This window comes from Salvia miltiorrhiza, chromosome 1 (genome assembly GCF_028751815.1).
Source record: "Salvia miltiorrhiza cultivar Shanhuang (shh) chromosome 1, IMPLAD_Smil_shh, whole genome shotgun sequence".
In the NCBI taxonomy this organism is placed as follows: domain Eukaryota; kingdom Viridiplantae; phylum Streptophyta; class Magnoliopsida; order Lamiales; family Lamiaceae; genus Salvia; species Salvia miltiorrhiza.
The window spans coordinates 27,127,681-27,153,969 of record NC_080387.1 but is presented as its reverse complement, the minus strand read 5'-3'; the positions used below and the strand labels follow the sequence as shown (position 1 = coordinate 27,153,969).

General features: G+C 37.1%; 2 protein-coding genes across 2 annotated transcripts; both read left to right on the top strand.

The window, feature by feature from the left end:
• Positions 1 to 2,259: 2,259 nt before the first annotated feature.
• LOC131017621 (probable inactive receptor kinase At5g10020) lies at positions 2,260 to 6,901 on the top strand. The gene is made up of 4 exons (XM_057946440.1): positions 2,260 to 4,098; positions 4,399 to 5,307; positions 5,390 to 5,920; positions 6,004 to 6,901. The coding sequence occupies exons 1-4, from the start codon at positions 3,189 to 3,191 to the stop codon at positions 6,597 to 6,599; spliced, it is 2,946 nt and encodes a 981-aa protein (XP_057802423.1). The 5' UTR covers positions 2,260 to 3,188; the 3' UTR covers positions 6,600 to 6,901.
• Positions 6,902 to 19,406: 12,505 nt separating this feature from the next.
• Positions 19,407 to 20,715, top strand: LOC131017619 (NDR1/HIN1-like protein 13). The gene has a single exon (XM_057946437.1). It carries the CDS (start codon positions 19,825 to 19,827, stop codon positions 20,629 to 20,631), a length of 807 nt encoding a protein of 268 aa, XP_057802420.1. The 5' UTR covers positions 19,407 to 19,824; the 3' UTR covers positions 20,632 to 20,715.
• Positions 20,716 to 26,289: the final 5,574 nt, after the last annotated feature.

Sequence of the window (26,289 nt, the reverse complement as noted above, 5' to 3'; positions counted from 1 at the left end):
TCAATATTTGATATGATATCAAAGAAATTGATCTCTACCTTTGAGATATGAAAATATCTTTATTAATAAAATATCATATTTAATCTTTGATTTCATGAGATTCCCAAACTAAATAAAACATAAAATCAATAAAATATATGTACAAAAACTGTGTGCCTACAAATCCTTCATCGAGACTTATTAATGGACGACTTGTCATAGAAATGAATGAGTCTTGAAAATTTTCAATTTATTAGACAGTTTATACTCATATCACAGAGTTCTTGGATTTCAAACTTTTGAATAGTTTATACTCATATTCAAAAGTTCTTCAAGTTAAAGTTTGAATTTGAATAGTTTATGCTGGTATCATGGAGATTTCAATTTGAATTTGAATAGTTTATACTTGTATCAAGGAGCTTTCTTGAACTTGATTTGTAGATATTTTTTACTCATGTTCAAGAGTCTTTGTTTGAACTTGAATTTATAAATATTTTATACTCGTGTCAAGGAGATTTCATTTTAAGTTATAGACATTTTATACTCATGCCAATGACTATTTAACTTGGATTTGGATTTGTAGACATTTTATATTCGTATCAATGAGTATTCAACTTGGATGATTGTTTTAGATAGTTCTTGCTCATGTATATGAACTACATTGATAGTTTAGGCTTTTACCAACGAGCATTTTATGGGTTACATTATATGTTGGAAAGTGGACTTTGACTAGATGCAAAATCTATGTTTCTTCAATTGCAGATTCTTCTAAAGATTTGCCCTCCTATATGTTGCTTGGCTTTCATCAAAATCGTGAGGGCCTTGCATCAACAGTTCTTCAAATCTATTTGCGATAAAGTTTAACTCCATCTTATGAGCTCTAGTAGCTAATTCCTCAAAAGTTTTCGGTTGAATTCCTTTCAAAATATATTGAAGACTTTAATGCATACCTTAGATGCACATTTCAATTGCTAAAGTTTTTTATAATTGATCTTTGCAATTTAAACTAAAGTTCCTCTAATGATTGATGTACTCGATGACATATGTTTTTCTTTCCATTGACTTGACTTGTAAATTCAACCAAGCTCACCGTTGTTCGAGTATTGTAGAAATGATTGAGGAATTATTTTTCCAATTTTCCACAACTATCGATTGAATTTGGCTCTAGATCGGTATACCGATCAAATGTATTGTTTTTCGAGGAATGAACGAATTGCTTCACCAAGTAATCTCCATAAGTTCCAGTATCATTACATGTCTCCACAAAGTGAGCCACATGTTGCTTTGGATTACCTTTACCATCAATTGTCGAAACTTCGAAGGCTGGTAGCCTATTGGCATCTTTAAGATGTAAATCCTTGTTGCATATGACTTGTTTTAAGTCCATGATAATTTTGAGGTCCCTTCAAACTTGCCTTTGTTTTTAGAGTGCATTCAAACTTGTTTTTAATTGAATTCATGATGAATTCTTTAAGTTGATCGACATGTATTGAACCATCAGAAGAGACTTCAAGTTTGTTAGTCACGGATTTTTCACTTTCGCACGTCTTTGCCTTCATGGATATCTCAACTTCATGTTCGTTCTTCGTTTGCTCGCCATTTGTATCAACAATCTTTATTTTCTCCAATTTTGCAATTTTGACATCTTGTATCTGTTTTGTTTTGTAATTTATATTTAGAAATTACAATAATTTAAACTTAATTTTCAATTTTAAAATCAAATTTTTATTTTTATTTTTTATTTTTTTTATATATGATACGTGCAACATACGCACCTCACTTTATTGCTAAACCCGACAATGAGACAGGGCTCCCTGAGGTGAGGCTTGAACCCTTCGGTCGAGCCTAGCCGTGGATGTTCTAAGTGAAGCTCGAGTTTCTTCTCCTAGCAATGCAAATTGCTAAACATCGTGATGCCCAAATCTCATTGTTCTAAGTGAAGCTCGAGTTTCTTCTCCTAGCAATGCAAATTGCTAAACATCGTGATGCCCAAATCTCATTTGGATTTAGCTAAAGTGCTTATTGGAGTTATTTGTAAAAAAAAAGTACAAATATTAGTTGGGACTGCACTTGCAAGAATCAACATATCCGAATAACTCCATAATTTTAATCGCATATAGATAAAAAAAAGTACCCTAAAATCCCAATTTGGATCTTACATAGTCTAGACTTTTAGTAAGATCCCATCATTAATTAATGGGGCAGTTTAAAAAGTGAATTCCTACTCTGCTACGTGAGTTCAAGAATCTTAATTATTCGGCCCAATAGATTTTGTCTTCTTGTAATGGAGATTGTTCTTGCTTGGTTAAAAAACACATTTTTACATCAACTGCGACAAAACCCTTTGGATCTGACCCATCCAAATTTTTTGTTTTCATGAATTGAATCTTGCTAGCACACAGCAACAACTATGCCAGAACAAACACACAGCGATGAGAGAGAAAGAGAGAGTAGTGTAGTGGAGCACTCGCATACACACACAACACGTAGTGGGCACTTTTTACAGTGTAAAATTCGAAGCTTGCATTGTGTACACACTCCTTCTCTAGCAAGTTTTGAGAGTTTAAAGTGAATTACTGAGCCCACCTACCAAATTCCCACTTCTCTCTCTCTCTCTCTAAAGACTCATCTGTTGATGCTATTGACCACTGCCCTTGAGAAGCTGGCCATTGCTTTACTCTTGTCACTTTCATTTTTCTTGCTCATATTAAATACCACGCTACATTGTCGCATCAGCCTCTTTATTGCAGTTTTTCTTGATTCTTGGGCAAAGAAAAGGGGTTCAGTTCTTTCTCTCATTTATAAATAATCGAGGGTTTATTTTAATTTTGTGGGCTTATTGCTGTCACGATGCTGCAATTAGACTTCTGCTCGACTCAATGATAGTAGTATCATTCTCACTTCTTGAGATGTAGGCCCCTTTCACTCTCATGCAAATGTAGAGCACTTTCTTGATTTCTTTCACTTTTTCTTTGGGGTTAGTTGAAAAGTAGGAGTTGGAATTGTTTATTGGTTGTCAATTCAAGTTGTTGGAATGACTGCAATTTCTGCTATAATGTGCTGTGCTTTTAGTTTTAAATTTCATTACCTGTTGCTCACATTCTTGATTTTTTTGCCATTTTTTTAGTGAAAGCTGTGATCTTGCTCATTCCCATCTCTCAATTTTCTACATTCATACTTGGGCTGTCATCATAGTTTCAACACCAATAATGCAGCTCATTTATTTTGTGTTATTACTTCTAGTAGACTTAGCAGTAGGAGAATCAGAGGTTGATGCACTTTTAGAACTCAAAAAGGGAATTCAGACAGAAACCTTAACAAAAGATTTTGTTTCTTGGGATTCCAACTCATTGGAATCAGATGGTTGCCCCAAGAACTGGTATGGCATCACCTGTAGCAATGGCCATGTCACTTCAATATCACTCAATCAATTAGGCCTAGCCGGAGAATTCAGTTTTCCGGCCATTTCCCGTCTCCAAATGCTCCAAAACTTATCACTATCCAACAATCACTTCACCGGCACTCTAACAAGAGATATTGGTGTGCTCGAATCCCTACAGAATTTGGATCTTTCCAGCAATCTGTTTGCTGGTTCAGTCCCTCATCAGTTGACAAGTTTAACTAACTTGGCACTTGTTAATATCTCATTGAACAGAATGGGAGGGGAAATCCCCTCTGGTTTTGCTAATCTGAGGCAGCTCAAGTACTTAGATTTCCATTCAAATGGCTTTGTGGGAGATGTGATGAGCCTTTTGGGCCAGTTAGGAGGTGTGGTGTATGTTGATCTCAGCTGCAACAGTTTCTCGGGGCCGTTGGATTTGGGAACTGCTGATCCCGATTTTATGTCATCGGTTAGCCACCTGAATGTTAGTTCTAATAACTTGACAGGGGAGCTGTTCTTCCCTCATGATGGGATACCATACTTGGACAGCCTAGAGGTTTTTGATGCCAGTGATAATAATCATATAACCGGAAATGTACCTTCTTTCAGCCTTGTAGTCTCCCTCCGAGTTCTCAAACTTCGAGGCAACCAGTTGTCGGGATCATTGCCTGAGGGCCTCTTGCAAGAGAGCTCAATGGTCTTGTCTGAGTTGGACCTTAGCCATAATCAGCTTGAAGGTATGTAGATTTTTGAGGAATCGCTGTAACTTCACTTTCAGTTGAAGGTGAAATTTTACCATAATCTGAGAAGATCAAGAAATTAGATAGCTTGTTTTCCTTTACATTCATACAGTTGAGTTGGATTTGTCATGAAAATCAATTTTAGCATAGCGTTCAGCAAAAAAAAAACAAAAAGCTTTTAGGAAAGTGCAGGATCTTTTAGGGCCTTGTACTACTAATCAGCATGACTAAAGTTTTGTGTTTTAATTTTCATGATTTTGATTTAAACCTAAACTGTATATATATGCTTCTCTGCAGGTCCTATTGATAGTATAAGTTCTCTGAATCTGAGATATCTAAACCTATCCTCTAATAGGCTTTCTGGCCCCCTGCCTTTGAGGATAGCACATTGTGCTATCATAGATCTCAGTAACAATATGTTCTCGGGTAACTTCTCAAGAGTTGAGAGCTGGGGAAACTATGTCGAAGTTATAGACTTAAGCTCCAATCACCTCACCGGTGCCTTTCCAGATCAAACGTCTCAGTTCTTGAGGCTCACTTCATTCAGAATTTCCAACAACTCATTAGAAGGTGTTCTTCCACCCGTACTCGCCACATATCCAGAGCTGCGAGTGGTTGATTTTAGCCTCAACACGTTGAGTGGTTCTCTTCCTAGCTTGTTTAACTCCACCAAACTGGTTGACATCAACCTGTCCTGGAACAATTTTTCTGGGACGGTACCTACAGATGCACTGACCCCACAAAATTACAGTCTGCTATCTCTCAATCTGTCTCATAATTCTTTCACCGGCCAACTTCCCCCTGAGTTGGCCAGGTTCCGTAGCATGGTGTGTCTTGATCTGTCTAACAACCTTCTTGAAGGCGGCATCCCTGATGACCTTCCTGACACAATGACAGTATTTAATGTGTCTTACAATAATCTTTCTGGAGTTGTTCCGCAAAGCTTGCAGAGATTCCCATCTTCGTCGTTCCATCCTGGAAATGGGTTGCTCGTTCTCCCCGATGAGGCTAGTTCGTCACCAAAAGGTGGCGACAGCCTAAGTGTGAGGGGCCATGGTTCTCGCATGAAATCTGCTATCAGAGCTGCTCTTATTGCCGGCCTTGTAGGTGGTGCGTTGGTGATAGCCATACTAACTCTGCTAATTTATTGGAGAGTTCGTCGGGAAGGAAATAAGATGGCCTCAACAGATACCGGAGGGAAGAAAGGTATACATACAAACTGCTTGGAATTTTCTTTCATTATGATTTGTCACGAAAATGTAATTAGTTGATAACTTGCATTCAACAGTGTTATCCTCTGCTGCGATAGAGTCGGGCACTCAACAGCGGGGCGACTTATCAGCTCTGCAGCAAGGCTTGAAGAATCTTGACAATCCAGAATCAACAAGGAAGAAAACTGAAGTGGTAGCTTCTCCTGCATCAATGGCATCATCTGGTAACACGTCCCAATCCGAGCTTCCAAGTGCACTGAAGGTTTGTTCACCGGAGAAACTGGCAGGAGACCTCCAACTTTTCGACAGCTCCTTAAAGTTCAGCCCTGAGGAACTATCATCCGCGCCCGCAGAGCCTGTAGGAATGAGCTGCCACGGAACACTCTACAAGGCCGTGCTTTCCTCAGGCCATGTGTTGGCAGTGAAACTGCTAAAAGAAGGAATAGCGAAAGGAAGAAAAGAGTTTGCTCGAGAAGCGAAGAAGCTTGGCAATATACGGCATCCAAATTTGGTTTCTCTGCAGGGATTCTACTGGGGTCCCAAGGAGCATGAGAAGCTGATCATATCCAACTACATTGATGCTCCTTGTTTGGCACTCTATCTTCACGGTGCAAACTCTGGCCTAAGTGCTTACCTTTCTTGAAAATGCATCTAAAATCTTGAATCTATAATGCATGGTTTTGCACTGCAGGAACAAATCCCCAAACGCTCCCTCCTCTGTCTCTAGACGAGAGGCTGAAGATTGCGCTCAATGTGGCGTGCTGCCTCACTCACCTCCACACAGAGAGTGCCATACCTCATGGCAACCTGAAATCCACCAACATCCTGATCGAACTTCCCAATAAAAGTGCTCTATTGACAGACTACAGCCTGCACCGGCTGCTGACAGCAGCGGGCACAGCTGAACAGGTGCTGAACGCGGGCGCTCTAGGCTACCTGCCGCCTGAATTCACTAGCACGAGCAAACCTTGCCCGTCAATGAAGAGTGATGTGTATGCTTTCGGGGTTATTCTGCTGGAGCTCTTGACTGGGAGAAGCTCTGCTGACATTATTCCTGGCAACCCTGAAGTGGTTGATCTAGCAGAATGGGTGAGCTTCATGGCTGTAGAGAATCGGGCTGTTGAATGCTTCGACTCACAGATTTTGGGTGCGGAGAGTGCAGGGAGTCCACTTCCGAAGAGTCTCGATGACATGCTTCATGTTGCTCTGAAATGCACCCTTCCTGCTGCTGAACGGCCCGACATGAAGATGGTTTTCGAAGAGCTTTCTTCGATGGCGGTGTCCTAGCCTCTGGGAGATTATTTTGGAGTTACGAGTTAGGGAATTGAGAGTAATCATTGTGCAGCTGAAATCCATTTTTCAGTTGGCCTGAAGAGCACATAATTCAGATTAGCCTTGAAGAGAGATCAATTTATTCTTGTACATTGTTTCTTCACCATTCTTTCAGAGTCCTAATCACATTGCAGTTTGCTTATGCTGTGGGGAGAGAGAGAGACAGAGAGAGGAATGTATATGACGATGAAGGGTACTTGTGCAGGATCTATTTTTTTTAATTTGTGAAAATAAGTTTAGCCTGTCTTAGTTAAATATGGAGATGCATTCCAACCTAACAAATTTTGTTTCTCTGAGGGGAACTCTTTCTCTCTTTTATTCTGTTAATTAATTATTGATAGCTTGAGCATGCAATGTGGTTTTCCTAAAAAAAAAAAAAGAAGTGGTACAATTATTACCTATAAAGATTGTTGTCTAGTTTTATTTATCCTCAATAATTGGGGAACAAATAATTGAGTTGGTTCCCTATAGGCGAGGGCATTGTGTATACAATTTGACTCATATAATCTATATTGGACCTGGTTTTATTTCATACAATTAATGCTTAGGATGTATTCTCTTTTATTGATAAATTTATGAGAAGAAAAATAACAAAATTTTCTCTCTTTAAATCTTTTTTACCCCTTCTTTTTCGAAGAACGAGAATTTTATCATTTCTCATCCTTCAATTTCATTTCAAAGAGAATAATATTATCACATCAAATAGAATATTTGTATTTGAATTAGAATCATATTAATAAAATATCAAATACAAATATTAAAATTTGAATATCAAATCGAACACGAATTCGAATCATAATCCTAGTGGCGGTGTGATTTATGGGGGAAGATGGGCTTCAATTTAAAATTTTAGTTTAAAAAAGTTATGAAGTCATACTTTTTAAATAGAGTAAAATTTTGAAGTAGCCAAAATGAAGCATAAAACACAATTTATGGCCACACATTGAAAAAACATAAAATCTGGCCATTTTTATTGATTTGGACGTTTTTACCCTTAATGAGGCGGACCGGGGAGGATCAGGCATGCGGGTCACGTGCCGGGTCGGGTTAGGCACTTATGACACTATTAGTGCCATAAGTGCCAATATTTTACTTTGGTTTTATTTTGGATTTTCGTTGGCACTTATGGCACTAATAGTGCCAACGAAAATTCAAAATAAAACCAAGTAAAATGGTCCTTTTGGCACTTATGGCAATTTTGGCACTTATGCCATAAGTGCCATACGTGCATCAGAAACAACAGTAATAGAATCAAGAAATCATAATGGATCATCTAAACCCTAAATGAATAATCTAAACCCTAAATCGAACATCTAAACCCTAAATAGATAATATAAACCCTAAATGGAACATCTAAATCCTACGGGGAAGTGTTTAAAATGGTTCTTTTGGCACTTATGGCACTAATAGTGCCATAAGTGCCATACGCGCAGCAGGCGCTGCTTTTTCCCTGCGAGCGCGCAACTCACCCATAAGCTTCCAGCGGCCGCGCAATCATCCAGCGGTCGCGCAATCACCCCAGGGGTCGAGTAAAAAGGGCAAATTAGGCATACCACCTAATTAATGGCCATATTTTGATGTTTTAAGATAAGGGGCCAAAAATTGATTTCCAATCTTCATTATGGCCATTTGACTACATTATTTCTTTTAAATATTTAGAATTTTTCATTATGTACTTGCATTATGTTTCTTTACATTTTTCTTTAAAAAATATCAATGGTTATATAGTCTCATAATTCTATCGTTTTCTAATTCGCACGCTCCGCGTTGGACGTATTGTCATGCCCGTAGAAATGGGTGTCAGAGCAAACAATTTCATATGCGTATTTATCTTCAAACATACGCGTATGTGTATTCAACCATGTGCATATTTATTTTTTCTTTATCACATAACAAAGTCTCATGTGCCCATAGTGGGCACTTCCTGACTCGTACGTCCTGCGCCGGTGGGAATGGTGGTGTCAGAGCAACCAATTTTATATGCATGTTTTTGTTCAAACATATGGATATTTGTGTTCAATCATAATGCATATTTATGTTTAATAATACACATGTTTTTTTTTATCACAGAACAAAGTCCGTCGCGCCGGTGGCACACCCCTACACCAGTGACAGATGCTTCCTGACTCGCCCTCCTTGCGCAGGTGGTGCTGCCGCGTCAATTGGAGTGGTGATATTGGTGCAACCAATTTTATATGCATATTTGTATTTAATTATATGTATATTTCTGTCTAATAATATGCGAGTTTTTTTTTCTTTCTGCAACACATAAATAAGTAAGTTACGAAACTTACAATTATACCCTTACTACAATAAAATCAATTTCCTATAAGTTAAAAAACACAAAACATTCTCAGCCACCAATTTTTTAGATGTGTGACTGAGTGATAAGGACAAAAGTATGCATCCATGAAAAGCATGGTTAAAACCGACGAATTAAGGCAAAACCGACTTAATCCAATTTATAATAGCGTACAAGCTTGGCAACAACCTTGATGTGGCAGGTCCAATAAAATAGAGAATTGACTTAAAGATACGAATTGGCTCGAAGAGTTCTAGTTTTGTCAAAACATAAGCAAAATCTATTCCTATAAGGATTCTTAATGTTTTTAACCTATAAATAGATGTAAAGTCTCATTGTAAACTCACAAGCTACACTCGATACACCTTACGCACACGCAAAAATATTCAACATCAATATAAAGTCCTAAAGTTTCCACTATATTAACTTCTTTATTGCTTTTCGTTAGATTTGTTATTTTTTAACAAATCAACTAGCATCGTCTGTGAGAATTCTGAACTCCAGCTAGACGTTGAGATTTTACATCTTAGTTTGTTTCTGTTTTATCTTGTCACAGGAATCCAAGGAACGAAAGCACAACAATGAAAAAGATAACTCCAACATCAATCGGGATCTCAATGCGGGATTTAACCTGAGAGAAGCATCTGCTTCTGACAGGACCAAGGACTTGGCTGCAGGGCTGTTGAACGAACTAGGAGACGTTACTGATCCAAATTCAACCCTGTTAAACAACACCGATGTGGTGGCAACAACTGGAGAAAACAACACTGAAATGTCTGATCAGATGATGCAGACCCTCAATATCATGCTGAAGAAACAAGTAATGAGTATGATGGGAACTTCAAACACCTTGTTTGTCACCCCTGCGCCATTAATAGTGGTGCTCGGGAAAACCCCGCTTTGGTCTAAACCTGATGAACATGGAAAATGAAATAAACCATTAGAAATAAAGGAAGGGGAAGTCCCTAAACAAAACGAAGAACCGATGGAGGATCTCAATACCAACCGACAGGACCAGGTGATAATAGAAGATGAAGCAGACTCAACTGAGAGGGCCTCTGAACGCACATGCCCAAACAAGGAGGAGATAAATTTGCAGGCGCAACTCACACTAATGCAACAACATGTCCGAGACCTACAAGCAGCCCTAAAATACAGAGAGGCGCAACTCGCGCTAATGCAAGAAGCGGCTCGGAATGACATAGAACGAGCTTTTGGCGTCCTTCAAGCTCGTTGGGCTATTATCAAAAGATGTGCTCGTCTATGGAAGAAAGAGCGTGTGAGCGATATCATGTTTGCGTGCATTATTTTGCACAACATGATATTCAAAGACGAAGGAGAATATGCAACGCAATGGGGAGATGAGGGAAACAACGAGGCGTCGTGTAGCTCAACTCTATCTATACTCGCAGCGGGGATCCACCAGAATTTCAAGCATATTTGGCTAGATAGTTCTCCTTTCGCGACCGCCAAATGCAAAACCGTCTCAACTCAGATTTAATCCAACACATTTGAGCTCGATTTAGTCTTATTCAGCCATAATTAAATTTATTTAATTTTATTTTAATTAATGTAATGTTGAAATTTAAATTTAATGAAATTTTCATTTTTAAAATGAAAATAAAAATTTTAGACCCCATTTAGAGCTTATTGATGCGGAGAGGTGGCTCTTAAATAAGGTCCACCCTCTTAGAGCCCGAATGGGCTCTACGGGTGTGGATGCTCTAAGTCTTTATCATACATATGTGTCTCTCTTCTTTTTTTAAATTTCTCTCTCTACTCTGACCAATTTTCTCTTTATTTTTTTATTACTCCCTCCGTCCCGCGAAGTTTGAGCAATATTCATTTTTGGATTGTCCCGCGGAATTTGAGCACTTTTCTTACATGACAAAAGTTTTTTCCTTTATTCACCTTTTCATTTTTTCGCATACCACACTTAACACACAAAAAACTAATTCCTTAAAATCCGTGTCGAAAAGAAATTGCTCAAATTTCGCGGGACGGAGGGAGTATTAATTTTTCTCTTTTCTCTTCCTTTATGAAATTTCTCTATTTTCTCTTTTTTATTTAGATTCTTTTCTAGAAATCATCAAATTAGATTAATGAAAACTATTCAGTATGCATCTTAAATTGAAGATCGTTATAAGAACTTTTTTTTAAAAAATAGAGGTTTATTATAAAAGAAAAAAAGGAAAAAACAACCCTTGAAAGCACAGGATCGCAGACTAAGGGCACGAACTCAAAAAGAGATCGTTAAATAAATCGAAACCCAATCAAAAGCACTAGCAAACATCGAATACCTCTATAACCAAACAGGATAATCGTCCATGCAGTTCGAATAACGACCATGGACAATATTATTCATTGCACGCATAGAAGCACTATTGCTAAGATCAACCACAAACTCCATCGGCTTGTAACCCATTTCCTCTGCATTCCCGAGTCGACCTTTTATACTGCCTTCTGGAAATGCTTGCATAGGCTCCCTTCCCTTGCACGTGCCCTTCGGACAGCCACGACCTCGCTTGGCCAGGACGTCCGAGAGTATCTGCATCCCCTGACTAACCTGCTCCTCTAAACGATTAAGGCGACTAGCAATATCCTCTGGGGCAGGAACCTTACTACCATCAAGCGGGACACCCCCGCTTATGTCCACTTTTTGCTGTGAAACCTGACCCTCCGTCTTTCCCAAGCTCGGCCGAGCTAGATTAACCTCGGTTACCCTATTGCTGCCCTTGGGGATGCCCTCTCGAGCCACCCCATCCAAACTCTCCATCTCAATAGACTCATCCACATCCGCTTTATCACTGTCCAACTGCTTATCACCGTTCAATTGAATTCTAGACTCCGCATTTAATCCAGCTGAACTATCTCCATCACGATGAAAGCACATCTTTTTGCCCAGATCACTTTCTAATGGAGACTTAACTCCAGTGCCGCCTAGCCCATTTCCCCGAGCAGGAGACGTGCTATTTCTCGACGAAAAAACCCCCGCGACGCCTCTTTCTGCTGACTGCCATCAAGCTGAACCAAGGAAGCACCCCATAATTGGAGCATTCCTCAACGGAGAAGACCCTCGCGAAGACTTGTGTTGCTGACCATCGGACTTCTCATCAATATATTCCCCTTTCGACAAGTCATTCTCAAAATCCCCATCCAGAACTCCAAATCTATTGCCAACCGGGGTATTATCCTCCCTACTGGACTTGTCACGCTGAATATCAGCATGCAGCGAAGTCCCATGTTGCGGTTGAACCAAGTCCTCCTTCTCAATGACTTCCTGCCACTGTTTTCTCGGAGCCAGATTTTTTTGCTGCTGGACTGGACCTCTCTTATCCATCTTGGCATTAGTAGCAATCCCATCCATTTTCGAAACAGCTTTACTACATTTATCAAGGGTATGTCCTGTGATTTTGCACCGGGAAAAATAAAACGGTAAATACTCGTACGTAAATTCAACATGAAAAGAATGATCGCCTCCACCAATGAGGAGCGTAGTAGGAAGGGATTTGGACATATCTAACTCCACAAGAATATGCGCGAACTATTCGAAATCCCGAGTTATTGTCGCTCCAACAATCTTCAAATGATGCCCCACAAACCGCGCGATTCCGGCTATCACTTCCGTGTGCCAGTATTCAATAGGTAGGTAATGAATACGCATCCAAACGTTCACCAAAGACGAGTGTTCTTTGAACGGATCAAAGTTTTTTGACCATTCTCTAAGCCGAATATGACCGTTGAAGACCTCCCAGATATGTTTAGCTTTGGTACGAGCCTTATCCTCCGCGTTCTTGAAAACCATCGTGTAGTATCCTTTACCCAACAGAATAATATGCCAAGTTAGGGAAATATCCCATATTGTAGAAAGCTCTTTCTATATAATCATCGCTGGTTTAGGTTTGTCCCCTTTGCAAAGAAACAGTCGTCCCGTTAAGGCATGGCTAAAATCCGAAACCTGTTTCAAAAGAAGTTCTTTAGGCATCTTGAAGCAGAAGTGATCTCCGTCTTTTGTAGGCTGAAGGCCATAGTAGTGATGAGGGGCTACGTCCGGACGACGAGGCATCCGGTTTGTTGTAATATCCGCGTACGATTTATTGAGATGAGCTGTTGTCATGTCCATGATTTGGTTTCCAGAAGCAACGATTGGCTGCTTCTCCTAGTTAATGTTCAGAGTTTGATGAGCCGACTGAACACTACTGGTGCAAGGACCTCCAGCGACCTTATCTGGTTGAGCATTATTGGAGGAATAAGGAACAAACGCCCTAGGGTTAGACTCTAGGGTAGGAGACGTAGCAGAATTGTGAACGAAATTATTTGAGACAATCGCTAGATTTAAACCACCCGCCATGAGAAAGCAGGGCGACGCCACCATCAACGACAGAAGAACGAGCGACGATTAGGAGATCGCAGGGTAGGGTTTCATCGCAGGGTATATCATGCTAGTGTACACAATGACAACAAAACATACTTGTTATAAGAACTTTAATTTGGTTTAAATATCATAAAAGAATAGAAAACGAATAAGTTATACTCTCTCCGTCCCATAAAAATATGCATAGTATGAGACGGCACAGATTTTAAGAAATTATGTAAATTATAATGTGAGTGGAGAAAGGGTCCAACATTAATTGTTATGTTTAGTGTAAGAATTATTACTATAAATAAGGTATGTATGTTTTTATAGAACGGACGAAAAAGGAAAACTTATGCATATTTTTGTGAGACGGATGGAGTAATAGATTAAAATTTGAAAGCAAACTTTTTCTCTTACCCGTCTTCTCTCTTTTTAACGTTGAGTACAATTATTTTCTCTTTTACATTCATTTTCATTTTCATTATTATTTTTATTTTCTTTTTCATATTTTTGTTATATATTAATTTTTATGTACATTAATGCAAATAAGAAGAATGTAATTATAAAAACTCTTTAATTTTAAGGATATAATTTTTAAAAGTAAAATTTTGATTAAATTTAATATAAATTATAAGATAAATAATTAGTATATATCCAAAAAATAGAAATTCTTATTTGATTTAAATTTATTTAATTTGTACTTATATGTTTGTATGCACTATGTATTTATTTATATAAACATATTTGCTATTATATTTTCAATTATATTTAATATTAGAAGACATTCATATAAAATAAAATTTGAAATATTATATATGGTTCACATTTACATATTTTGTAGTTTTAAATTTTCACCGGCGATTTAAACTTTAATATAGAACTTAAGTAATGATATGATGTAAGTAACTACTTTACAGTTAGTTGCATATAAAATAAATTGACTATTGTAATACTAATATATATATATATATATATATATATATATATATATATATATATTAGGCGCTAAAATAAAAATATATTTTAAAATATAAATAGAAATCATTTTCAGTCTTTAGATCATCAAGCTCTACAGTTAATTCATCACTTTGTTGGATAAATTCATAACCCTGATCCTGAGTTTGAATCCCATAAGTAACCAAATTTTTAATTATCACAACACAACGAATTCATATGTGTTCAAATCTATACGATATACATTAGTAATATTTAAATTAATAAAAAAAAATTAATTATGAATTGACCTACATCATAAATAATGGTATTTTAATATTTTTATTATACTTTAAATTTTTTTAAAAAAATTATAAAATATGCCTTCTTCTGTGAATCACGCGGCAGGTGCACTAGTTAAAGGCGAAGATTGTTAGAAAAAGAGAAATTAAAGAATTAGTTTAATATTCCCTCCTTCCCGCGAATCTTGATACTTATTTTTTTGGGACCGTCCCACGAATCTTGATGTATTTCTAAATATAGTAACAATTAGCTAAAAAAATAAGGATTCTTAATTATATATTTTATCACTTTATTACATACGCACTTTTCTACTTTTTTTTTTGAAAGGTCAAGATAAAGATAAATAGATGATGAGTACATGAGGTACTCAACCCTTACAGAGAAACCTTACAAAAAGAGTAAAAACAAAATTACAAGCTAGATGGAATACACTCTCTCGGACTAAAACACCAATCAGTTAATGAATAAGAGAAAGAAATAGGATAGTTTGCATGTATCTATTTCCAAGAGTTAACCTTCACACACTTTTCTATTTTATTACATATACACTTTTTTTTTTGAATTAATTACCTACACACTTTTACTTTATCACTTTTATACTTTATTACTTATACATTTAAAACACTAATATACAATTCCTTAATTTTCGTACAAAAAAAATACATTAAGATTCATGGGATGGATGTAGTAGAAAAATCTAGTCCGTATAGATCGTGTAGCAAAAGAAATTAATGAAAATAAATTAAAAAAATTAGTTTGGAGAAAGCAAAATCAAGTTTATCTAGTCCGTATAAATCGTGTAGCAAAAGAAATTAATGAGAATAAATTAAAAAAATAGTTTGGAGAAAGCAAAATAAAGTTTGTAAAGATCGCGTAGAAAAAAGAAATTTTAAAAAATTTATTTATCAGAGCGAGGTTTCGATCCTCGGACCTGTGGGTTATGGGCCCACCACGCTTCCGCTGCGCCACTCTGATTTTTGAAAATCCAATGATAAGTCTTTAATTTTAACAGAGCTCGTATCTCAAGTATCACAATGAGACGACAATTCCATTTCATTTATGCTCTTTGTCCCTTTTTTCTAGTACCTTAAATAAAACACCCAAGAATTGTTCAACATTCGGTTTCAAAAAAAAGAAAAAAGAATTGTTCAACATTCAATTTGTCACCGACTAAACCCTAAAGCAGCAAATACAATTACTATTTCTCATCATATGCGAAATACTCATGTACTTCGAAAATTCTAATAGAAGGTGTGTGTGTTGGTCAAACAGTAAGGGACTAATGTATAAGACCAAAGGTCTTGAGTTCGAGTCCCTTGTGAAGCGACCTTTAAATTTCTTTATATAAAAAAAATTTTTCTCTAATAGAACACTTGTAGTATATGAGTTCATATGAACGTTCGCATAAAAGACCGTCTCTTATATAAATCAGGATAATTTTGATAAGAAAGTACGATTTAGTTGATAGATAAAAACTTGGATACAAATGGAGATTATGCAAACTTTAATCATGGACATTAGGAGGCAATTAAGGGTTTATTAGGATTTAATAATATATAATTATGGTTTATAATTAATTTAGTTAGAGTTGTTTTGGGGATGTCTAAACGTGGGAAGACCTTCATAGTTTTAATTATGGTTTACAATAAATTTTGACGATAAAATTGAAATCATAAAAATATACAATATGAAAAAATATTATCACACTTATAACTTGTGATAATCGAGTGAAAAGTGGCTGCTTAGGAAAATTTTCCCTCCTGCTCGCGGGAAATTTTCCAACAAAGAAAACGTGTGAAAATGGTGGAAAAATGGGGAAAATATATGTATTCCATCATTCTATAAAAGAGAACTTAATTGAAAAAAAAAATCGGGCAAGAAAGAAAATTTTCCCCATCAACTCGTTTTCTCACCTTTTCACTTCAATTCATGATAATAATAATATGACAATTCGTCCAGCTGTGGACTGCGTTGCTGCTCCGTCCGCTTGGTTGGGGCCACAACTTTTTCACAACTCTCCGGTGTGCTGGGGTTGGAATCGTTGGCCCCCTGCTCGCTTCAGTCCGTCGATGGTTGGCTTTGCCATTGGTTTTTTCGTCGCCCGACCTTTTTTACAGAGCTCTGGTGCGCTGGACTCTGGGGTCGATGGGTTTGTTGTGGTTTCATTTGCTTAATGATGGAGGTGGCTTTGCCCTAGGTGATGGTTAGTCTTAAGTTTGGAGTATGGTTACTTCTGTCATTAAGTTGAGTTTCTTTTCTTTGTTGTCCTGTTCTAGATGAGTACTCTTTTTCCTTTTTCAAGATTTTTCCATTGAATTTGCCTGAAAAAAAAAAAAAATTAATGAGGCTCGGCTCTTAGCTGCATCTTGTGCTTGCAAGGGTATTATTAGGTTTTCTTTTTCTTTTGTTTAATCAAATTTAATTTAATAACAGGTGTGATAGTATTTTTTCATATATATTGTACATTTTTGTGGTCTTTCAATTGTATCCTCAAAATATAGTACAATTAATTCATTTCTCTATATATCTCTCCTCTCTCACTTTCTTTTCTCTCTCCACTCTATCTCTTCTCTTTTCTCTTTCTTCATAATATTTTTATATAGTATATTTTTCCACCAAAGAGGACATGAGATAAAAAGAGTGGGAACCTCTAAAATGTGATAAAAAAAAAATCATCTTTTCTTTTTCCTTCTTTTTTAATGTGAAATTTACAATCAAAGGAATACACCCTTACATGTGTAGAAAGAGAGAAACAATCCGAATCAAGTTTTGGCTTGTTACGATATTTTTTCATTGACGAAAGAAGAATATATATCACTTCAAATCGAAATGTACAATATTAAGAAGCTAAGAAGAAAAATCCGATTTTCAAATCATCACATCCGAAGAACTAATATAAAATCTGACTTCCTATTTTATTCACTTCCTTACGAACGTAATAAAAATCAAGAACCAAATGCTTTCGCGCATGCTCAAAGACCTCCCACAATATTTTCTTCAATCCTAAAAGTTGGATTTCAGACATTTTTGAGATTTTAGACAAATATTGGATACAAAAATACCACTAGTTAGACGTTGGGACATTTTTAAGATTTGAGGCAAACGTACAGAATAAAAAATACTCCCTCATTCCTTCAAAAGTTTGTCGCAAGTACTGGAACAATACAAATTTTAATAAAAGTTGGTAAAATATTATTTAATGGTGGGATCATGTACAAAAATAATGTTTAAAAGGAATGTAATTGTAAAATTGATAGTATCTACATTGGGATAAATTTTCGGGGATACTAAAAAAAATTAAGACAAACTTTTTTTGGGCTAATCCTTTAAATTAAAACGTTTTTGAGAGTTTAGGCAAGCATGAAGACAGTTTTACCCCTATTTATTGCAGGCATGTTATACGTAAAATGCATTTAATAATAAGTTTTGAACTAGCCACTACATTTGTTCGGACAAGAAAGAAATCCATGGTGGATCTTGACTCCTTCTACACTTGACAACTTATTGATTTATATCACAAATTTTAATTTCATAGAAATTAAATTTATATTATATTCGAAAAATGAATGTGACAGACTCCACCACAGATAATAAATTACAAACATAAAATTTCTTGATAATATCGTCATATAAGACTTGTTCATCTCAAACGACCTAGCTATCAATTATGTGAACCCAAAACCTTTTAATTTGTTTGTCAGTCAAGTTGAACATTATCATCCCCAGAGAGAGAGAGAGAGACTTCAATTCTCTCAGGAATTATTACTCAAGCTTTTTATCAGGTAAGCTTAAATTATCATGTAACACAATTATTGCGTGATCAAAATATTTACGTGCCGCTCATGGTGTTCTTGAATTCAAGGTTTTAGTAATTATGTAGCTGCTCCTCATTGATGTGAGCTTCTATAAGTTAGTTCCAAATAAAATCAACTACTTTCTTGATTTTATTTATGTATGTGAGAAAAAATAAAAACATATTTGATCTATTTCCAAATGAAATCAAGTATTTTCTTGAAATCAAGTTCTATTCCTGGTCAAATTGAACTCGAGCATCCATTAATTCTTTTTCTTGCGTGAGAAAAAATAAAAACATATTTGATCTATTTCCAAATGAAATCAAGTATTTTCTTGAAATCAAGTTCTATTCCTGGTCAAATTGAACTCGAGCATCCATTAATTCTTTTTCTTGCGTAAATTGTATATTGGTTCATTATAACTCGAGGTAATTTAAAGTGTTTATTCGAGTGTTCATAACCAAATTCTTTCAGTATTTTGAAATACATGTTTTGTGCTTTGATTTAAAAATAAATAAAATTTGGCATATTGACATGCAAACTTCCAATTTATGTAGTAGGCAGAAAATTTATTGTTGGTTTCTTCATGTATTTTTCTATTCGGGATCTTATTTTGTTTCCTTCTATTAGACAAAGCCAAATATTTGAACTGTTCGCCGATATTGATTGTAAAATCATAGTCCAATATTGTGCCGTTTGAGTTAGGGGGAAATAATCTTCACCTATATTTTTTTTTTTTTTTTGAGGGGATCTTCACCTATATTTGAGTAGCAACTTTTCAAGAGAATTATTGTAAGATCATAATTGATTTTACCAAGTTTCAGTGTAGAAAATGTGAAGTTTTATGATGTCAAAAGAACTTTGGGCATTATTCAATAGTTTCATTGATAAGCTACAATAAGAGTATGGTAACATATTTTAAGTATTTAATAATGATAATATAATTTTATGCAGTTTAAAACACTATTTTTGAAACGGTCATGACTCATGTGCAAAAATGTCCAAGCTCCAAATTACGTCAGCACCTCCAACGACTATATCAATAATCAATGCAGTACATTTAATACCACATAAGTTTCAACATATGTTACATTTTATCTTTGATTTCCTAATTTTTTTTCTTAATTATTATCTTTGATTTCCTAATTTTTTTCTTAATTATCATTCATATTTTTACAAAATCTTCTCAATTAAGTGCAAATCAAGCGGAGATTGAGGGTTGAGACTTGAGAGAGAAGAGGAAGACGTTGAATCAGAGATGCGAAACAGCTGTTAAATTTACGCGGCGCCTATTTTCCTTTACAACACTACGCGTTTCATACAAACCACTTCCGTTTTAAATACACACACAACACACTACCACAGCAAATACTCTGTCATCTCTCTCTCTCTCTATGTATATATCTGTAGCTAAACATATATTTGTTGCATAAATAAACATTGCTTATCTTCTGATTGCACTTTGCAAGCTTGCTAGTGCTGTGCTAGAAAATGACTGATGCACGGGTTCATCCTGCGACCGCCGACGCGCTGTCGCCGCCGCTGTCTTCCTCATCAGCCAAGGACTCCGGCGAATATCCAGTGCCGCCAAATCCTCTTCCGGCGAAACCGGTGCCTCCGCCGGCCACCTACGTCGTCCAGATCCCCAGAGAACAGATCCTCCGGTATCCGCCGCCGGAGAACGCCAGGAAGTTCCAAGCTCTCACCCGCCGCGGAAAGAGCGGGAGGAGCCGCTGCTGCTGTTGCACTCTCTCCCTACTCGCTTTCCTCGTAATCGCCGCCGCCATCTCCGCCGGAGTGCTCTACCTCGTCTTCCGCTTCAAATCGCCTAATTACGCGGTCACGAGCCTCGCCATCAAGGGGATGAATCTGACGTCGGCGGCGCCGATCTCGCCGGAATTCGACGTTACCATCAGGGCGGAGAACCCTAACGGCAAGATCGGCATCTATTATTTGAAAGGAAGCGCAATTAACGTCTTCTACAACGACGTCAAGCTGAGCCACGGCGTTTTGCCGGCTTTCTACCAGCCGAAGAAGAACGTAACGGTGTTAAGGCCGGCGCTTACTGGATCAGGGGTAATGCTAGGGGGCGCCGTTAAGGCGTCGTTAACAAACGAGCAGAACCAAGGGAATATTCCGTTTGTAGTGAGAACAAAGGTGCCTGTTAAAATTAAGGTGGGGTCCGTTAAGACTTGGAAAATCACCGTTAAGGCGAAATGCGACGTCGTTGTGGATGCATTGAACGACAAGGCTAAAATTGTCTCAAATGACTGTGATTATAGTGTGAAACTATGGTAGCTAAACTTTTCCCTAGGGTTTTGTGATTATACATTTATACTGTCAAATTATATTAGTGGATTTATTTTTTTGTTAGAGTACAAAGCATCGTGTGTATTGTTTTGTCAACATTAAACATGTTTTGTTAGTTTTTTTTTTTTTTAATTAACACATGTGGATGAAATACTTATAACGAATCACAGTCCCTATATCTTAATTAATTGCTAAATAATGAATGAATTTTCCACCAATTTATAATTTGGATATGACTGTTATAGTAAATTGAATGTCTTCAAATATTTATGGAGTTCGTAAAAAATGAGAGGCGCGGCAAAGTTATTTATTTAGGGGGGTGCATTCGTTGTGGATTTCCACATACTTTAAAAAGTCCATGAAATTTAAATTCCATGGAATTCACATAAATTCCAGACGACTTTCAAAGAATTCGTGGTTGGATTTCACCCCGATTTTCATTGATTTTCGAAGAATTTAGGGGATAATTCTGAAATTGAAATCCATGATGCCAACGCCCGCTGAGTCCCAGCACCGCTGGAAACCCAGCGTGTTCTGGCTTCCAGCGGCCGCTGGAAGCCCAAGTTAGAATGCTCGAATTCTGGGGATTTTACTCAAATCCCAAACAAATACCCCCTAATTCATGCTCAATTCCGTGGATTTCATCAAATCCCCAACTAATACACTCATAATTATATAATTCATGCTCAATAAAATCAACTTGGGCTGGGCTGCGTGGGCCCAGCGACCGCTGCAACCCAGCGGCCGCTGGGAACCCAACGCACGCTCAAATCCAGCGTCCGCTGGACTCTCTCAATGGTGGCTGAGTTCCAGCGGTCGCTGGCTTCTTGGCCGCGGCCGCTGGAACTCAGCGCTCGCTCAAAACTCTATGGATTTCAATTCTCGTGGTTCTTGGCCGGATTTCGTCGTGTGTATTTTTTGGATGAAATCCATGAAAGTCATTCCGGATTTGAAGTCAATGGAATAACGAATACACCTAGATTTGTATGGATTTTAAAAAATCTGAAACGAATACACCCAGATTTATATGGACTTTTAAAAGTCTTGAACGAATACACCCAGATTTCTGCAGACTTTTAAAAGTCTGGAACAAATACACCCAGACTTTTAAAATTCATAGAAATCTATTAAACTCCACAACGAATACACCCCCCTTAGATATGTTGAAAGATCATGCATTATTTGACAATTAATCTTATTAAATGGAGTTTTAGCTTTTATTTGCCCTTATTAAGTAGAAGTAGATATCAAATTTACCTCTTTGACAATTAATCTTATTAAAATGGAGTTTTAGTTTTTTTATTGCTTTTGTTAAGTAAAATTAGATAGGGGTTATGGCAAAAAATACACGAACTTTGGAAAAAGTTGTAATTTTCACTCGAACTTTCACTTAGGCAAAAAATATATGAATTTATATTTTTGTTGCAATTTTCACCTGAATTTGACTTTCAGTGAAATTAGAGGTGAAACTAGAGCGTAGTTGGCGGTCGGAAGTTCACATGGTGTTGGTCTAACTTATGATGATGATGACTATTTAGAAGTTTAGAAGTCTAAGAAGGCAAAATTAATATATTTGACTTAATTTCGATAGTTAATTAAACTTTAATTTCATTGAAAGCAAACTTAAGTGAAAATTGCAACAAAAATATAAATTCATGTATTTTTTTTGGTATAATTGAAAGTGTTGGGTCCATGAGGGTTGCGAAACTGGTGTATGGGAGGAGGGGGGAATACACCAGAAGACTAATTTTGACTTTTAAAAACAATTTAAAGCTTCTTTAAAAAACTCACTCTCATAATCTGTAAGAAGTCTTGACTGATAGTGTGCAAAAAGTTGACACAAAATTTCAATCAAGGCGTGTCAAGTTTTTTTTTTTTTTTTTAGGGAAGGCGTGTCAAGTTTGAGAGTGAGTACTAGACTGGAATTTAAGAAGGTTCAGTTCAAAACACAGATCAATACACAATTGATCTTATTTTAGACTTCAGTCTAGTGTGAGTTCAAGTAGATAGGTGTTATAGATCTCACAGACAAATCAATGATTAGTCAGTTCGATCAATAACACACGCAGCGGAAAAACAATCTTTTACAAAATAGCCTTTTTGAATGTTAGATTATCAGTTTACAAAATTCTCTCTTTACTTATACTAGTTTCAGTTGAAATAGAGATTAAGTACAAAAGAAAAGTGACAACTGAAAGCAGTAAAGAACACAGAGAATTTTATGTGGTTCGGATAGACATCCTACATCCACGGTCAGCTGGTTAGACTGACAACCACTAGGCTTGTGCTTACGGGTGCACATTAAACCTTGCAACTGAAACAACTGTTTCAGTGCCAACACACTGGGTTGGACTTCTCGTCTCTTTTCTCAATCTCTCAAGTTTTCTAAGACTTCACCCGTCTTGCTTGCGGGGGTTGAGAACTCTTCGAGTCAAGACAGCAGTCTGCAACTCTAACTCTCAAACACTTTTTTCGCTCAATTGAAAAGAGAGTTTTTACTAATACCAACTAAATTATAGAGAACAGACTTTCTGTAATTGACATCTAGGCTTAAGATTTACAAGGGAATGCCTAGAGGTTCTAAGAGAATATATGTAATCAGGTAACTAATTTTTGGCTTGGTGTATTATCTTTTTCGATTCAAACTAAGGAGTAGAATGAGTGGGCTGAGCTGCGAGTTTGGCAGAGGTTCAACAAGATGTGCTTGAATCAGTGAAGATTGAACTCGGACGTTGAACCTATTTATAGGCAGAGTCTTGAATAAATCCGTTGGTGGAGATTGTCTCCAGGATTTTGCTGTTGTGAGATAATATTTAATTTGGGCTCAAGTCTTCACTCTTCTGATTCCTTGAGTCTGAACGAAGTAAAGTCTTCTTTCTTGGAGATGGTGTTGCAGGCCGATGTGACACAGCAGATGAGGCTTTGTGTCAGGAAGGACGATCTCATATCTTCGGGATTTAATGCTTTTGTCTTTAGCATTAAATGCGCCAAGTACAACGATTGATTACTTTAGCTTCTTGAGGAATGGACTGATGCTTTTCTTAAGCATCAGTCAAAGAGTACGTAGTCTTTAGTGTCGTTCCTTTAGTCGGCTTAGCTGATCATGTGTCTTCAGTCTTATGTTCGGTTAACATCCTTCTTTCTTCAGTCTGGTACCTTCAGATAAGGTCTTCAGTCTTTGCCGCTTCAATCTAAAGTAGTGAGAACTAAAACACTTAAGTCCATGAGAGAAATACAAACTAGAAAAGCTTTCTAATAGTTTTGATATCATCAAAACCAGGTGGTTGGATATATCTTTTTGTGTCCCAACAGAAAGTTCATGTGAAAATTGTAACTTTTTTCTAAGTTCGTGTATTTTTTTGCCATAACCTCAATTAGATATCAAATTTACCTTTTGTGATACGTCATGGCAACCATGTCACTATTTCCAATTTAAGGTGCATAATATATTTATAATATTTTAATATTATATTTATTTTAAAATAAAAAATTTCATAAAAAAGGCCCATGAAATATTATGCGAATCTTTTAGATATATTTGATTGGAACCAAAACGAAATTTAAAATTTGTTTGAATTTTCGAATCTGATCAGATTAAATTTTAGGTAAATTTTGAATTTTCGAATCGGATTGGATTGATATTTTTAAAAATTCAAAAAAATCATAATTTGAAAATATCCAAATTGAAATAGTAAAAATAAAAATTATTCACTAAGCCCCTTAAAAAAACTATTCACTAAAAAAAACTTAAAATTTATTCATTAATTTTTAATTGTGAATTTGAGTTTTTGAGCTCGAATTCACAATCAAAACAACTACTAATATGAATTCTAGTTTTAAAATTTGAATTCACAACGATCTTTTTTAATTGTGAATTCGAGCTTTAAAACTCTATAAAATTTGCCATATATCTTCAAATTGTGCAAGCCCATCTTGACATTACCATAACATATGGGCTAAGCTAAACGAAATCTCGGGTACAATCTTTCACTTCACTGTCCATATTTCTTTTTTAATTTTTTCTTTTTTTATGAAAAAAAATACTTCATTAAATAAAGAAAAATAAGCAAAAAAAGAAATTACAAACTGCATTGGGCACAGTCGTATTACACCTTTGATAGGTGAGGGTAGGTGTGTGGATAAGTTTACAGGAAAACCCAAAAAAAGTAAACTATAGTACTCCCTCCGTCTCATTGATAATGACTCTTTACTTTTGGACACGATTATTAAGAAGCAGAGTGATTTAAGAATAAAAGTGATAGAAAGTGGTGGAGCCCATAACTTTTTGTGAGAGAAAATATTTTCCTTTTATGGACCAGGTCATTATCAATAGGACAGACTAAAAAGAAAAGTGAGTCATTATCAATGGGACGGAAGGAGTATTAATTAAAGAACCAACACGGTATGGTTTAACATCAGGAGTGATGAATTTTACCGAAGGATTTTTGCAGTTTATATGAGGTTTGTAACGTGAGGTACCCTACTTTGGTTGGGCCTAAGAGCATCCGCAGCGGTGGGTGCGATGGCCGGATCGAACCCGGCCTATCGCACCCACCACCGTTGCCGCACCCGGGTGTGAAGGAGGGGGGGCGTTGCTTCGCACTCGTGAATAGTGGGAGCGAAGGAGGGGGCGTGTAAACACGCGCCCCTTTTCGGCCCAAAAAAAAATTAAAAATAGCCATTTTTGACCGTTTTTTTTTCCCGTTGCCGATTTTTTTTTTTTTTCTATACCCCCTCTATATATACATATACAACCTCATTCTCTTCTTCATCCTCTATCATTCATTCATTCTCCTCATTCATCCATTCTCCTCATCTTCTAAATTATTTCAACAAATAGCAATGGAAGGCGATTGGAGCAACTATTGGCGTGAACATCCTCAAAATCCATCCCCCGGCAAATCAAATGCTTCCAGGCAAGGATTCTCGCCGATCACGCAAGACTCGAATGCCTTTCAAGCGGCGGCCACCAATTTGAACCACCGCTTTGCCGCCGTTGCCGAGCCCGAGCCCGACGTGGAGGAGATTGCTTCTATGCCGGCGGCCACCAAACGTAGCAACTATTATCCACCAGAAACGGTGCTAATTTGCCGTTTGTATTGCGAGCACACCCACGACTCTGTGGTGGGTGTCGACCAAAAAGGGGCGAAGTTTTGGGGCTCCCTCTGCACCGAATACAACGCTAAAAGGCCCCAAGGATCTATTTCACGCGACGTCACGCAAATCAAATCTCATTTTCAACGGGTGTCGAAGGATGCGAAGAGGTTTGAGGCCATGCACAAAAAATGCCACGATCAATGGAAATCAGGCATGAGTGATATTCAAATCCTGGAGCAAGCAGAGGCAATGTGGCTAGCCGAGTACAAAGTTCCGTTTCGGTATCCGCATGCATGGAAGATCTTGCGCGAGTCCAAGAAATTTGCAAGTCTCGGCGAGGATGTTCACTCCGATGTCCATTCGGACAAACGATCAAAGGGGTCCGACGGTCTTCCCACAACGACTTCTAGTGACGCGAGTATCTCCACCCGGCCCCAAGGCCAAAAGGCGGCCAAGAGAGACAAGCGGAAAGGCAAGAAAAAGGCCGAAGAGACGTCAGAGGATAACCAAAAAGCTCTCGGGTACATGGCGAATATGGTGAATGCAATG